Source organism: Bos indicus, chromosome 9 (genome assembly GCF_029378745.1).
Source record: "Bos indicus isolate NIAB-ARS_2022 breed Sahiwal x Tharparkar chromosome 9, NIAB-ARS_B.indTharparkar_mat_pri_1.0, whole genome shotgun sequence".
Classification (NCBI taxonomy): Eukaryota; Metazoa; Chordata; class Mammalia; order Artiodactyla; family Bovidae; genus Bos; species Bos indicus.
The window spans coordinates 38,497,115-38,512,407 of NC_091768.1; the positions used below are offsets into that span (position 1 = coordinate 38,497,115).

Genomic DNA, 15,293 nt, shown 5'->3' on the forward strand with positions numbered 1-15,293 from the left:
GGCAGAACACTAGTTGAAAATGCCTGTGGATGTGACCAATGTAATGAAATTCAAAGTAAGAGGACCATGGGAGCTTCAGAAATATATGCAGAAACCCCCACTTGCTCAGTAACAATTAAAAAAAAAAAGATAAGGAAATTTCGAGGTCTGTGCCAGAATTTCAGGGGAAAAAAAAAAGCTAAATTTGAATGAAAATAGATTTGAAACCACTCAACCACAAAAACATAATTGAAACCTAGAGAGAAAACCATCAAGCTGTTAAGTGTTCATATCTGGCTGGTGGAAATGTGAATGGATTTTTATTTTCTTCTTTTCCCTTTATAGTATACCTGCCCAAGTGTTCTACAACTGTCTGTAATAATTTTATAATGAAAAAGATTGATGTTCAGATTAACTTCTACCTCACCCTAAGCACAATGGAGAAAGGGAAGTAATTCAACATATTTAAGGCTAATGAATTTTTTATTACTCCCAAAGCCTAATTAAAACCTAATTCAGGAAAGCAAAAATTTTACATCTCTAATTTCTGTAGCATCTTTCAAACTCTCCTTTATGTGTGTAAAGCCAAAATCAACCAATCTAAGTCCCTTTAAGACTATACATTTGTAATCGGTAAACCAACACCCTCATTAGGTATCAAAGAGAAAGAAGAAACTGAGTAATAGGAAACTTTTTTTTTTACCCGACTCCAGTACTCTTGCCTGGAAAGTCCCATGGATGGAGGAGCCTGGTAGGCTGCAGTCCATGGGGTCTCGAAGAGTCAGACACGACTGAGCGACTTCACTTTCACTTTTCACTTTCATGCATTGGAGAAGGAAATGGCAACCCACTCCAGTGTTCTTGCCTGGAGAATCCCAGGGACGGGGAAGCCTGGTGGGCTGCTGTCTATGGGGTCACACAGAGTTGGACACGACTGAAGCGACTTGGACTTAGCATAAAATCAGTAACTAAATCGAGAGCATAATTCTTACATTAAAATCTTGACAATTTTCCAATCTGTTGCAAGCTTGGAAAAGCCCACATTTTGCAAATAGTGATTTATTTCCTTGCTAGCTAAAGTTTTGAAATAAAGTCATAAAATTACATGTGCAAAGGATTCTAAGGATGGCTAGCTCAGTGGAGTCCCCTGGTGCTTTGTGCCTCTAGCATAATAATATGATGAGAACCAAGACAGGTAATAAGTTCTCTATATGTTGTTTTTCCTTCTTCCAACCCTGAACATGCCTCTCTTTTCGTATTCCCCACCTCAGTTAATGACAGCACCATTCTGCCAATCCTCCATACTTAGATGTCCTTCGTGCTTCATCAACTTCCTTTTTCTCTTCACCGACGTTTAGCTGAACACCAAATCCTACTAGTTCAACCTAGGAGAGAGCCTCCTCTGTTCTGTACCCTCCTACTGTGTTAATTCATGCCTGCAGCATCCCTCCCTGACGACCAGTACACCTTCCCAACTACTCATGATGCCCTGCTCCAGACTCTCCTTCCGTAATCTGTCTTCCTCACTAGCAATGGAGATATTTTTTATAAACAACTTAATCAAGGCATCCCCCTTTTCTAAAATCCTTCAAGGATTTCTATTCCAGCCTCAGTGAGCTTCTCACTGCCATCTCCCTGGACATATTTTGAGAACCACAAGTCTAGACAGACTACAGTGACTCATGAAGCATCTGACCAGCCACTAACCTGATCCTTTTAGGCTTTCTTTTCACCTTATATTGGTGCTGTGGCCCAGGTGTCTAGAGACTCCATTTCTCACATGAAGGAGACACAGCTGGTGCCCAGATGTCATTCCTGACACCTAATCTGCGATTGATTTCCAGACATAGCTTTCTTAACCATTGGCCAAAGATTCAGAATGCTTTTTTCATTTTTAAGTGAGGTCAGTTTCATTAAAAAATTAAATTTTTTAAAATTTTCCCAACAACAATATACTATTTATTATTGTAATTTTTTAATGATGCTAAAGCTGAAACTCCAGTACTTTGGCCACCTCATGCAAAGAGTTGACTCATTGGAAAAGACTCTGATGCTGGGAGGGATCGGGGGCAGGAGGAGAAGGGGACGACAGAGAATGAGATGGCTGGATGGCATCACTGACTCGATGGACATGAGTCTGAGTGAACTCCAGGAGTTGGTGATGGACAGGGAGGCCTGGCGTGCTGCGATTCATGGGGTCGCAAAGAGTCAGACACAACTGAGCGACTGAACTGAACTGATTGCCATTTTTTTCCTTTCTGGTTTTTCTTTTTTTTTTTTTCCTCCTTTCTGGTTTGTAAATGGCAGAACAATGAAGGTAAAGGATATTTGCAGTCTCGGAGTAAAAGATTTAAGAAACATTGTATACTGTCTCGGCTAGATGTTTGTTTTACAGACAGAGAATAGAGACCTAGAAAAGTCAACTGAGTTGTTCAAGTTCAGTCATCTAGAACCGGAAGAGCTAGGGAATTCTCCCTGCTGCCGGCCCTGTCCCTGCCAATATCACAGAATGTACTTCATTTACCTTTTAGGAAATTTCATAGTTAGCTCTTCAAAAGAAGGCAGATGTCTAAAGTCAGTGTTTGCACTCTGAGCACTCAGAGGTCATAGTGATTTGGAGGCTTTTCCCTTGAGGGTAGTTGCTCCCTGTGGCTGCCATGGCAGAAATAGGGCCCTGACAAGGAAGCCAAAGCGCCCATGGAGTCGCAAAGAATGGTCTGACATCTTACAACAGTCCTGTTTTCTTCTGCACAGATGGCTTTCATCTGTCCAACAAGGACTCGGACTAGTTTGAGCCCACTCTAGAGTAGCCCTGCCAGATTGCTTATGGCTTGTGCTGCATGCTAGGTCACTTCAGTCATGCCCAGTTCTTTGTGATCCCGTGGACTACAGCCTGCCAGGCTCCTCTGTCCTTGAGATTGTCCCAGCAAGAATACTGGAATGTGTTGCCATGGCCCCCTCCAGAGGGATCTTCCCGACCCAGGGATCGAACCCACGTCTCTTACATTTCCTGCATTGGCAGGCAGGTTCTTTACCACTAGTGCCACCTAGGAAGCCCTGCTTATGGCTTAAATTCTGGGTAGTTGGACAGGGCTCATTGGTTTTCCCTGGGATAAGAGACTGCCACCAATTTTGAGCTGGCTCTGGGTGTGGGTTAATTTCCTTTACTTGCTCCAGATACTAATTCACCCTTTCCCAGTTTGGCCTTCCTCTTTCTTTTCAACAAATATTTGCTGAAGATTCACTCAGCATGTGATGCAGTGTTAAGAACAGTGAGGAAAATGTGTTAACATCTTGTTGTCTGCACATCACACTCTATTTTTTCAGTTTCTCATCTGTCAGGTGTCCTGAACTAGCCTCTTAATCCTATTCTGTTAACATAATTCTAATCTGCCGGGGTTCAGCCCCGGTGGATCCAGGGAATTCGAAGCGGGGACGGCGTCGGCGAGGATAAGGAAACAACTGCTTAATTAAACGTTAATTAAGGACATAAAGAGTAATAGAATAAGGATAGCTCAGCAAGAAAATTCAGTGAAGAAAAGAGGCTGAAATAAGGATAGCTCAGTGAGGAAATTCAGTGGAGAAAAGAGGCTGAATAATTCAGCCAGAAGGTGAGAGAAAGAACTACATGGGGAGACCAAGTTTCGGTGAACAAGGCCCGCACTCTATTTTCCAAAGTAGTTTTTATACCTTAAATTATGCATAGAGGATAATGGGGGAAGGGGTAGAGTCATGCAGTAAGCCAGGCTTTCTTGCTGCAGACTTATCATATGCAAAAGTTTAGGTGATTTGCATCATCTTCTGGCCCGGAGGCCTGTTAACATTTTAAGACCCTTTCTTCAGAAAACTTATTTTTCTCTAAAGGTGATAAGTCAAGTGCCACCCTCCAAAAGCATTAGATAAAGTTGCATTCCTACAGAGCAAAGGTGTGGTGGGCTATAAGAAAAAGAATTAACTCAAGGGTCCCAGGTTACAAACATTAAAGCTACTATTTACACCAATTATATTAATCAATACACTGCCAGGGACACAGCAGGTAAGGGATATGGAGACTTAGCAGCAAACATTGGCCCAACAAGTGAAAAACCCTTCACCAATACAATTTCTAATCAATCTTTTAACTGCTCAAAGGAATCTGTATTTAGACAGTTTAGAACATCTCATGCCTCTCACAGTTGGGATGCTCTGAGCAATCATATGTGGCCTGAAAAACCTATTCAGGCAGGCTAGAGGATTTCCAAAGGAGTTTGTAGATTGAAACACTGTCACACCCAGGAATTATTAACTGGAGCTGTAAGCTAACTCGTGTTTCAGAGAGAGGTAGTGGGGGACAGCCCCCCATAAAGTCAGAGGTGTAGGTGAAAGCACAAAGCAGAAAGTAGGCAGACTCTGGTATTGGGGGTAGATGCTCGAGAATTTCCAGGGAGACTCCTGAGGCTTGATCCCACCTTTGCGTATGCCAAGCCTCCTTCCTCATGACCTTTGCCATGGGCGGAGCTCGCTCCCCGAACTAATCAACAGTCAAAGGTGGCTAATGGCCATGTCTAATGGCTGATCAATTGGCTAAAGACCATTCAACCATGATAGCTGTGGCCCACTGTCTAGTGTGTGGCGCTTGAAGTCCAAACTGTTAGCGAAACAGTATGACACTTTCCAGTGCAGTCATTTTATGACTCTTTTGGGAAAGGAACCTTTTCTCCAACACACTGGAGAAGCAGTATAATACGGGAATTTCCAGCCTAACTTCTAGAGCCAGATTGCCTGAGCTGAAATCTCACTTTTGAGACACACCTACCATCTGTGTAACACTGGGCAATTTGCTTAACCTCCTTGTATCTCTATTCATTTTGTAAAGTGTGAAAAAAAATAGAATTATTTTTAGAATTATTATTAAATTATTATTATTATGAAATTATTCATATTATTATTATGAAATTATTATGAAAACTAAATTAGTTAATCCACATAAAATGTTTAGAGCAGGACTTCACTATTATTTTATTTTGAACCTCAACATAGAATGTAGAGACAAAATAAAGAGCTCAAAGTTAAGTTCTCAGTCCCTCCATCTTGCCTTCCCCAAGATTCCTCCACAGAGCCCTGTTTGAAAAAAGTTAACTGTTAAAGTTCTGGTGCATAGGTGTTACCAGGGGAATTGCTCAAACAGTAGGGTGTCTCTTCAGTGGTGTTCTAATTCTAGTAATACAGTTTTTCACTGAAAAGCCTATTCAAACTTTATACACTCTGGTGAATTTAAAGATGAAAACATCGTCATGCTACTGGCGTTGCCCTGTGTGATCTAGTCTAGTCCAGTTGGAGAAAATACTAGTAGACCTGCATCACTGCCTCTTACAGAGGACTAGTGAGAAATTAATCCACCAGTTCAACAAACAGCTGCTGAGTACCGCTCCATTGAAGCTGATGGCAGTGCAGTGCTGAGAGACATGTAGGGGGAAGCCCTGCTGAGGCTGGGTGTCCCTGCCTGCTCAGTTGCGTCCGACTCTTTGCAGCCCTATGCACTGAAGCCCTTCAGGCTCCTTTGTCCATGGGATTTCCCAGGCAAGAATACTGGAGCAGGTTGCTGTTTCTTACTCCAGGGGATCTTTCCGACCCAGTAGTTGAATCCGCGTCTCCTGTGTCTCTTGTATTGGCGGCGGGTTCTTTACCACTTTGCCACCCGAGGCTCGGAGCTGATGATAATGTGTGTAGAGAAGGAGGGAAGGATCAAGGAGGGGTCATCAGGAACGAATCCTGAAGCTCTCAAAGGCCTGGTGCAGATCTTGAATAATAAACAGGCATTCTAGGCAGAAGAATCAACTGTTGTGAGCTTTTCCTCCAATTATCCCCACCATAAATGGAAGAATCACACAATAAACCAGCTTACTATTTCTCATATATCATTACACAGATACCAGCCCATTAGCTGAATATTCTTTATCTACCTTCTAGTCCATTTATACTTTACTTGAACACATTTTATTCTTCTGAGCTCATAAATTCTTAAAATGTTCCCCCAGTGTTTATCAGGAGGGGATTTTTTTTTCATTTCATATTTATTCCTAGTCAGTAAACTGATGCTTCTAGGATATTCAGAGCTTGATCATTCTGATCATCATTCTGAATTGAAATGAATGGCTAAAATCTGCTCTTCACACCAACTCTGAAGAGCGCCCCCAGGCTGCCAGCGCACGGGCAGGAGTGTTCCCCATGGTTCACACACTTTGTAGCATCCACTGGGCCCAGCATAGCTCCTCTGTGCTGACCGGTAAGTATCATTATACACCATCTGTTCTGTCAGGCCCGATATCCCTTTTGCTTGAAATACTGCTTGATTCCCACATTTGCTGTGTATAAAATTTCTTGTGTGCCCTTGTCAATTTTCTTATCTTTTTGTCTCATAGCACTGCCAGCGGAACACAACAGGCGAGCACTGTGAGAAATGTCTAGATGGTTATATTGGAGATGCCATCAGGGGGCCCCCCCGGTTCTGCCAGCCATGCCCCTGCCCCCTGCCTCATGTTGCCAAGTAAGTCTTAAAGGAAATAGCCTTTTCTACTGCTTATCCCCTTTGTTTTTCTTTTCTTTCTTCTCCCTATATAGAGTTCTAGGGTTTTTGTACAATCAAAATTGAGTATCTCCTGTTGTAATGAGATTGGAAAAAGTACAGGAAAGTTTTCTAGCCCGAATCCACTTTCAGGAAAACTTAAACACTTGCAGTATAGGTGATGACTCTGTTCCCTAAATACTGGGGGTGGGTTGCAGGACACATCACAGACACAGTGAAGTTTCCCAAGCTTTATAAGCAAGGCAAGTCTCATTTTTTCTCTGCTATCCCTTAACCTAGAGAGATTGCAAATGGTGATACCAACACAATTATAATTCAGTGTTCTCAGCAGTAGTAGTTTCTTCCAACTCACAGAGCAGACCTTTTCTACATGTGGCAGCTAAGTGGATTTTCAGTTAGAAATAGAGCATAGATAAACAGAATGCTTTAGACCAGTCAGCACATAGAAGATTTCTGAGAAGATGAATTTTCACTTCTGGCTGTGTTTCCTGAATGAGAAGTTAAAGACAATATGCATACATCTTAGTGGAAATAATGGAATTCTTTTCAGGCACATATATGTATAAATCCAGTAGTCAAGTCAGGACTGGCCATTTTATTGGCTTAAAAATGTAGAATGTAATGTAGAATTAAAATGATGTAATGGTATTTAGTTTTCCAACATTTTGCATACTCTGTATCAGGTGCTCTTCTGATTATTTGGATGTAATATTTCCTTGATAGTTGTTGTAAAGATTAAATAATGCATATAAAGTAACTAGAAAAAGTCCTGAATGCCTTACATACACACACACTCTCTCTGTCTCTCTCTCTCTCATACACACACACACACACACACTCTCTCTCTCTCTCTGTCTCTTGTTTTCCTTTTTATTATGGCTTAAGACAGGATATTGAAGATAGTTCCCTGTGCTATATAATAGGATCTTGGTGTTTATCCACCCTATACATAATAGTTTGCATCAGCTAACCCCAGACTCCCAACCCGTCCCTCTCCCACCCCTCTCCGGCCACCTGACGACCGCCAGTCTGTCCCTATGTCTGTGAATCAGTTTCTGTCCCATAGCTAAGTTCATTTGTGTCATTTGTTCCATTCCACACATAAGTAATATCATCCCACACACTTTCTTATAAAGAGAAAAGAGATGACAGCCAAGTTTCCCCCTGTGTTCCCCTTTATTGAACACCAGTGTCACCTAACATTTCACCTCATAGCTTGTGATTTGTTCAGAGCCTCTGATGAGTCTGGCAGGCAGTGAAGAAGTCAAAAGCTTTACAGTCCCATCTTTCTTTAGAAACCATTAAACTGCCTTAGCCCTTGCTTTGTACTTTTCCTGTTCAGTGGTATTAATAACGTGTACAGAATGGATGGTTCTGAGAGTGGGAGTGGAAAACTCAAACACTGTTCTGTTATTTTTATTCAAGCATGTCCTGATTTATGAGCTCCCTTTGCTTCATCAAGATATATTATTTAATTGTTCATTAATATTCTGCTCTCAAGCATGAGTCTTAACCATATCTGATGGTGTGTTCAATGTGCCGTTCCCTTACCGTGGTGTAGTTATTTTGTTTAATATATTTACCTCCAACTTTCTAATAAGTTTCACTCATTCTCCTACATGAACAAAGTTGCTATATAGCATCATCTGCTCAAAGCAGGTTTATAAGATTAGAGCTGCAGTTTCTTTAGAAATTAACAGATGAATTAGAAAGGTAATCCCAAATTCTTCATTGTGTTGTCTGACTTTTGTACTTTTTTGCACCATACATACAACAATTACTTATCTAAATTATGTGACATTAATGCTTTGAGATATGAGGCTTCTGGAACCTCATTGGCTGAGAAGTCTTATCTACGTAAAATCAATATTAATCAGGCACTTATTTCGTGCCAATCATGTACTGGTTGTTGGTCACAGTTGTGAATAGAATGGTCAAAAACTCCTGCCTTCCTTAAAATAGATCAGATTACAACAGTATTTTGACGCTTCTAAAGCATTTGACCTCTTTATCTATGAGACAGATTATCCAGTGTCTTAGTTCCTCAAGAAGCTGTTTTGAAGATTGTTAATGCTTTTAAATAAAATAAGCAGAAACTTGCCAGTTGGGTAATGAGCTTCATGTCTTAAAAGAGAAAACAGAGGTAGTTCCATAGGCACCAAGAAATACCATTTCTACCCATGTTCTTTCTCTGCTTGTGTGTGTAGATCTGAGTTCAAAAGAGCAATTGAGGGACTTAGGGAATGATTGTGCAGTTAGGTACATATTCACAGATATTCATAGATATAAAAGCTGAAGTTTCTAGAGGACAGATTTGAGATGAAAAAACCTGTTGAAAATTAACACAAAAGCAAAAATATACAAGCTGTAAGTAAAGAACATATGTGAGAGTATGGAGGAATGGGGAAGGGTAGGAGAGATCTGCTTTCTCTGTAGTGGCAATTGTTCTATTTCCTGAATCCCTTCGGGGAGAAAACTGGCTCCAAAAAGCTGGGAGTAGTCTGCAGTCAGAATAGGACAAATTGGCCTGGATCCTATAAAGTGCTAGTCTTTGATCTGGCCTTATTATTGACTGAGTTAACTAATCTCAAATACTAATCAAATATCGTATAAAATCAGACTCCCCACTGCCTCTTTCAGCTTTTCTTAAAATTCATATTGCTGCTTTCTATAAAAATCATTCATATTGCTGCTTTCTATAAATATTAAAGTGCCAGGACTTTTATTTGAGCTTTCAGAAAGGCACCATGTGTGGAATCTCAGTTCTGTTAGAAAGATACACTAGTTGAGCCTACAGACCCAGGATTTGGATCCCCAGTTGCAAGAGCCACATCTGAAAGCAAGAAAGTGATGCTTAAGGGAGTTTTGCAAACAAACAGTGCTGAGTCTGTTTTCCTTTAAGTTCCCTGAGGGTTTTTCAAAAGCACAACTCCCTTCCACTTGGAAAGAGCACCATGGTTGTTAGTGTGGCCTGAGAAAGGCACAGTGATTTCATTTCCCTAGCGCCAAACAGACTTTAGCCTAAGCAAAATGTAAACAGTTAATGCTGATGAAAAACCAAAAAAGGAGCTCTCGATGGCCCTACTGCCCCTGCGTCTCCCTCCACCAAGACCAGTGGTCACATAGCTGTTCCCAGGGTGCATTTACACAGAGCTCAGTTATTTATTTGGGGTTTGGCCAAACATCCTCCATGTCTACTAATTGCTCCAAGTAAGGAAAATGCCATCTGTTCGTAACAGTAGGACGTTAGCTCAAAGAAGATAACTCCAGGCAGATATTTCATGCCTTCAGGCCATGGGTGGGCCACTGGGTGGAACATCTTCAAAGAAATATGCATGTTCTGGACGCTTAACTGATGGTGTTTCTTTAAGGAGGCTGAGGAATAAGAACAAGAAAAATAAAGGATAAATGCCAAAGAAATGTAATTCATTGGAGTGTTTTTAACCAAACTGCTAGAGAAAATAAATTGTGTGTACTGCCTTTTACTGAGAAGCACATGTTGTTTTCTGATTGATTTTATAAATGTATTCACACAAAGCAAACATACCCATTTGCTTTCCTCCGAAGACCATTAGGTCTTTGCTGATACATGCAGAAATGTGAGAACAGCAGGTCACGCTCCATGGATTGTACACTACCTAAGCCAAAACTAATTTAAAAGTCTTTAAAATTTTGTATACCATCCTCATAGGGATAGATTCCTGTCAACGTAGAATTTTCAAAATGTATAGAGTAATACTCCATTTCCCTGCCTTGATAATTCAAATATTTATTCTGCTGAAACAATGTTTGTTTGTTTTCTGTTCTGTGTCCTCTACTTTTTATTATCAAAAAAAGAAGAAGAATCAAGAGAGAGGGTTTCATGGACTAGAATCCTTTTACTGTGGGTCCTATTTTTCACTTGAGTACTTGCTTTGTGACTTTGGTCAGTTGAGCCAGTCCCTGCACCCTTTATTCCCAACCTTAAGGTACACATGAAAGAAATTAAAGTTCTGTGGAGATTATAAAGCATAGTTTAGAACTGGCTCATGACGTTGAAGAGTGAAAGAGAGCTAATGCAGGAAAAAAGAGGAAAACTTTTAACATCACAGAAAGTGACGGAAAAAAGAGAAAGTTATCATATGAATCTAAAATCACAGGTAAAATTTGCTTATTTTATATCCAGCTTTGGAATATGTGGTTTAGACTTGCATTAAATACACACACACACACACACACACACACAGATATACGTGATGTTCTACAAATTCCCACTGTTTCAAGTCAAAATAATGAAGTGCCTCTATGGAAAAATAAATGAGGTAGACAGAAATGGTGTCACCAGTGCTGTGTCACTTTCTGTCTGAGCCTGATACTCGAAGCTTTCCTAAAAGGAGGGAGATTTAATTTAAATGAAGCAAGTGATCACACCCATTTGACCTTGAGGGGGCCAACGTAGAGATGATCTAATCAAAATTAAGACAGCCTCTTCAGTGATGTATGGAATTGACTTCTAATATTCTCTTTCAATTCTAGTTTTGCAGAGTCCTGCTATAGGAAAAACGGAGCTGTTCGGTGTATTTGTAAAGAAAACTATGCTGGACCTAATTGTGAAAGGTAGGCTCCTGAATACCCCTATGCTCTGTGATGGTAAAGGAAACTTCCTGTTTCCTACATTCCTCAGTTCTGCCGTGCTCTCATTCAATAGGTCTTAAGAAGCAATGACGGATAGCATTTCAGAACCCTTTAGGGGAACTTTCCCAAACCCCATGCCGTAGATACAACTAGAAGAATGCTCCCTAGGGACTTCCCTGGTGGTCCAGTGGATAAGAACCTGCCTGCCAACGCAGGGGACCACGGGTTCAGTCCCTGGATGGGGAAGATCCCACGTGCCACAGAGCAACTAAATCCGTGTGCCACAACTACTGAAACCTGTGCTGTCTAGAGCCTGTGCTCCACAACAGAAGCCACTGCAGTGAGACGCCTGTGCACCACAGCTAGAGAGTAGCCCGAGCAGCAGCAAAGACTCAGTGGAGTCACAAGTAAGTTAATTAGTTTAAAAAAAAAAAAAAAAAGAATGCTCCCTAGGCGTCCATGGCTACATCGCAGGATAAATGGGTAAGGAAAGAGGAAAATGCATGTCTGTATTTTGAAGAGATGATTTTGGCAATGGTCCTTTCTCTCTCTCTCTCACTGAGAACTAGTAGTACAGTAATTAATGTCCAAAAGAGAGGGAGAAAGAGAGAAAGACTTCTTCAGGCATTCCTTTATTAACTGGTCAGTTAACAGTGATACATTGAAAAAGGCACAAACCTATTATTTAACCTATTTTTTATACCATTTCCTCTCCTGAAAAGTAATTCCATGAATTTGGATTTTCTGAATGCCTTTTTTGGTATTTATACCTAACACTTTTTTAAGTTGCTTTGGGCTTTGCTCAAACAGGAAAGGACTTGGCAAACTAGAGTGCACGGCTTCCCACCAAATGATTTCTGGCAAGATATTTCCCATCCTCCCTCAGCTGCTCACAGGTTTCTAATTTAAAAGGGTTTTCACTAAAAGAGTCTCACAGAGAGGTCTTCTTATTTTTAACACAAATGCCATTAACGTTGGCCTTCCCATGTGTTTAGGCAGCAAAATGAGGCGTGGTGTCCTCAGGACAAGGAAGGAAGGGCCAGAAAGGACCGGTCAGATGTCTAGTTCCATATCCCCATGGCCGTGGGGCGCTCACTTCACACAGCACACTGCCTACTGCCCTGGGTGGGGCTCACAGACTCAGCCTAGGGTTCAAAAGGTAAACCTTAATTACCGTTTCACATCCAAAGAAAACACCCTCCATGTCTCAAAGTGTAGCTCTGGAACTCTTTTGAAAAAGCCAGTGTCTATGGAACGTAGAAAATCTCTATTTTGAGTAGATTGTTATTGTAATTGTTAAATATGCAAAATATGGATAATTCTTTTGCTAAAGAGTTGTGGGATTTTTCCCCCTTTTTACTGTAAGGGAAGAGGAACATGAAAGCTAAGAGACCATGTGAATGTCATCCTTTAGGGGAACCGCTAGAGATGATCAGACGACCTTCGGCTGATGACTGTTGGTGACTTGCTTATTCTGTATTTCTTTATGTGGGGGCCCAGGAACGTGAACCATCCGATTTACTCATTATCTGGCTCCTCAGGGATGTGAGAGGTTGTTCATCAGCCAGGGATGGAGTTTCTCATCAGTGTCTGAGGTTAAACTCAGTTTAGTCTGATAAGGATTGAGCAATATTCCTGGCTAATGGGTGCTGGATGGCTCCTAAGAGGGGAATTAATAGTCTTAGAGTCCTGCTGACCGAACACACATTCCCCCAGAAGTGAAGTAATCTGGTCCCCAAGGGCTCAGTTCTACAGAATCACACAGGGGTGTGGATAGGGTTCTGTCGGCGACAGTGGGGGGCCTGGCACAAGACAGCAAGTACCCTCAGACGTGGAGCTGTGGGTAATAAATCCCCGGGCACACGTTGGAGGCTCCTGGAACCTGGCATTAATCAGCAAGGCTCAGTGAGATCTGCTGCTTAGCTAGACCTGGATTGATAGGATGGAGGGGAGAGCACTAGTTTGGGAGGTGGAAGTAAAGTGCTGAGATGTAGTGTCAGCCTGGCTGAGTCCATCTCTCAGCTTTGGATTCCTTTGTGATCCCTTTGTGATTCTCCTGGTAAGTTATTTGATCTCTATGTGGCAATTTCCATATCTCTAGAAAGGAAAAAAATGAAAAATACCCACCTCATAAGACTGGTGTGAGGAATACTGTGAAGTTCTTAGTATGGGACTTAATCTATGGGACTTAATAAATGCTCGATAATAATTATGATTATTGACATATAATGACATATAATGACAGTGTGAGTCATTGTGCCTGTTGTCCTGTTTCCACCACTGGCATAATGTGTGCTTGGGACCAGTTGGCTTGTTTCCCTAAATCTCAGTTTCCTTAACTAGAAACGGTGCCTTTACTATGATTGTCTCTTATGTCCTCCCTCAGCCTCATAACTACCCCTAGAGGTGCTCATATTTTATCATTTTGCAGGTGAACCAGGATTTGGAAAGTTTGGGCTAAACATTTGTATTCTTCTCCCATTCTGCCTTTCCCAAATGTCTTCCCTAAGAGTCTCCTATTTTAAACGTCGATGATTAATGAGCTAGATGAACTTCTGATATGGAGGAGAAAAATGGTTAATCTGTTGACTAGATGCTCTTTGACAGGAGGCTACATCTACAGGGGTGCTGAAAGTAAGCGTCTCTTCCAAGACCTTTCATCTGCTTTAGGGGAGGATCAGTTAGAGCAAATTTCTTCATATTTCCTGTCCATCCTTCCTTACACCCTGCTCTTTTAAAGAGAATGTAGTGAGGTCTTTTACATTAAAAATTGACCTGATAATCCAGGGAACTCTTCCTCAAAATAGAAATGACCACGGAAACAGATTGTGGTGGAGTGGAGGTAAGATATGGTCTCTTGTCCTCAATGAAGTCAAAGCTAGGGGAGAAGACAAACCTCAAAAGCATTGATTGCCAGACAGAAAAAAGGAAACGCCAAAGAGAAGGCTAGCAGAGGCTCTTCACAACTGTAGTGGAAGGAAAGATTTCCTTCCCATGGAGGGGCTGGGTCATCTCACAGGAGGTGGCCTCAGCTGCTTGTGATTTCTTTGACTCTGGAACTGAGGGGAGGGGGGTCTCTGTTTTGAGTTTAATCATCAGATTGTTAAGTTTTTCCAGTTAAACTTCATCTAATATGTTTTCAGTTAATTTGTAAACTCAAATCCGCCCACAAGATCTTTTCAAAATATGTAGCTGGTTTGTATGGCTATCTTGTTCGTCCAAACAAGAATGCACTGGGTGTTTCTGCACTTAGAGATCTTTTAATCAAAGGTGGTTTTCAAGTCTGACTTTGTGTATGTATCTCCTGGAAACCTTTGGACTCCTGGGCCCTGCCTAAACCCCTCCGTGCCCCACTGAAAAGAGACCTCTCAGGTGAGGCTGGGGACCCATATTTTGACTCCCCGTTGGGTTCTCACAGCAGTCGTCTCACTGGCTTGTGAACTACTGCTCTGTTTCAACCTTTGATACCACACCCACAAACTATAAAATAGTGCTTCCCAAACTGGGACCCAAGAGCCACAGGTGTCCTCAGAAATATTTGTGGAGGTTCATGGGTTCTCAGCGAGTTTTTTCTTAATTTTGTGTTTTATTTCAGTGATAATCCTGAGGGGAAAAAAGTTCACTGAAACATGTTCTATACATTCTGTAGTACCATGTTATAATAGAGGAGGATCTGTCTGCCTCAGAGCTCATGGCTGATGATGTGTCAGTGAGACATTATAGACAGCTGGAGGTCCAAAGACATGACACTGAGGCAAACTGAGTCATCATACAGCAGAAGATAATAAGAAGAGGTGCCAAGAATACCAAAAGAAGTATACAGAAAAATCTTAATGACCCAGATAACCATGATGGAGTGATCAGTCACCTAGAGCCAGACATCCTGGAATGCAAAGTCAAATGGGCTTTACAAAACATCACTACGAACAAAGCTAGTGGAAGTAATGGAATTCCAATTGAGCTATTTCAAGTCCTAAAAAAAGATGCTCTTAAAGTGCTGCACTCAGTATGCCAGCAAATTTGGAAAACTTAGCAGTGGCCACAGGACTGGAAAAGATCAGTTTTCATTGCAGTCCCAAAAGAAAGGCATGCCAAAGAATGCTCAAACTACCGCACAATTGCACTTATCTCACAC

The 15,293-nt window shown here is 41.4% G+C and overlaps 1 protein-coding gene across 4 annotated transcripts in view; it reads left to right on the forward strand.

The window, feature by feature from the left end:
• LAMA4 (laminin subunit alpha 4) overlaps nt 1–15,293 on the forward strand; it is a 147,333-nt gene that overhangs the window by 45,440 nt on the left and 86,600 nt on the right. For all 4 annotated transcript variants that reach the window (XM_019967183.2, XM_070795945.1, XM_019967185.2 and 1 more), the window contains 2 exons: nt 6,381–6,505; nt 11,060–11,140. In XM_019967183.2, coding sequence (XP_019822742.2) covers nt 6,381–6,505; nt 11,060–11,140 — 206 coding nt within the window. The remainder of the gene's footprint in view (nt 1–6,380; nt 6,506–11,059; nt 11,141–15,293) is intronic.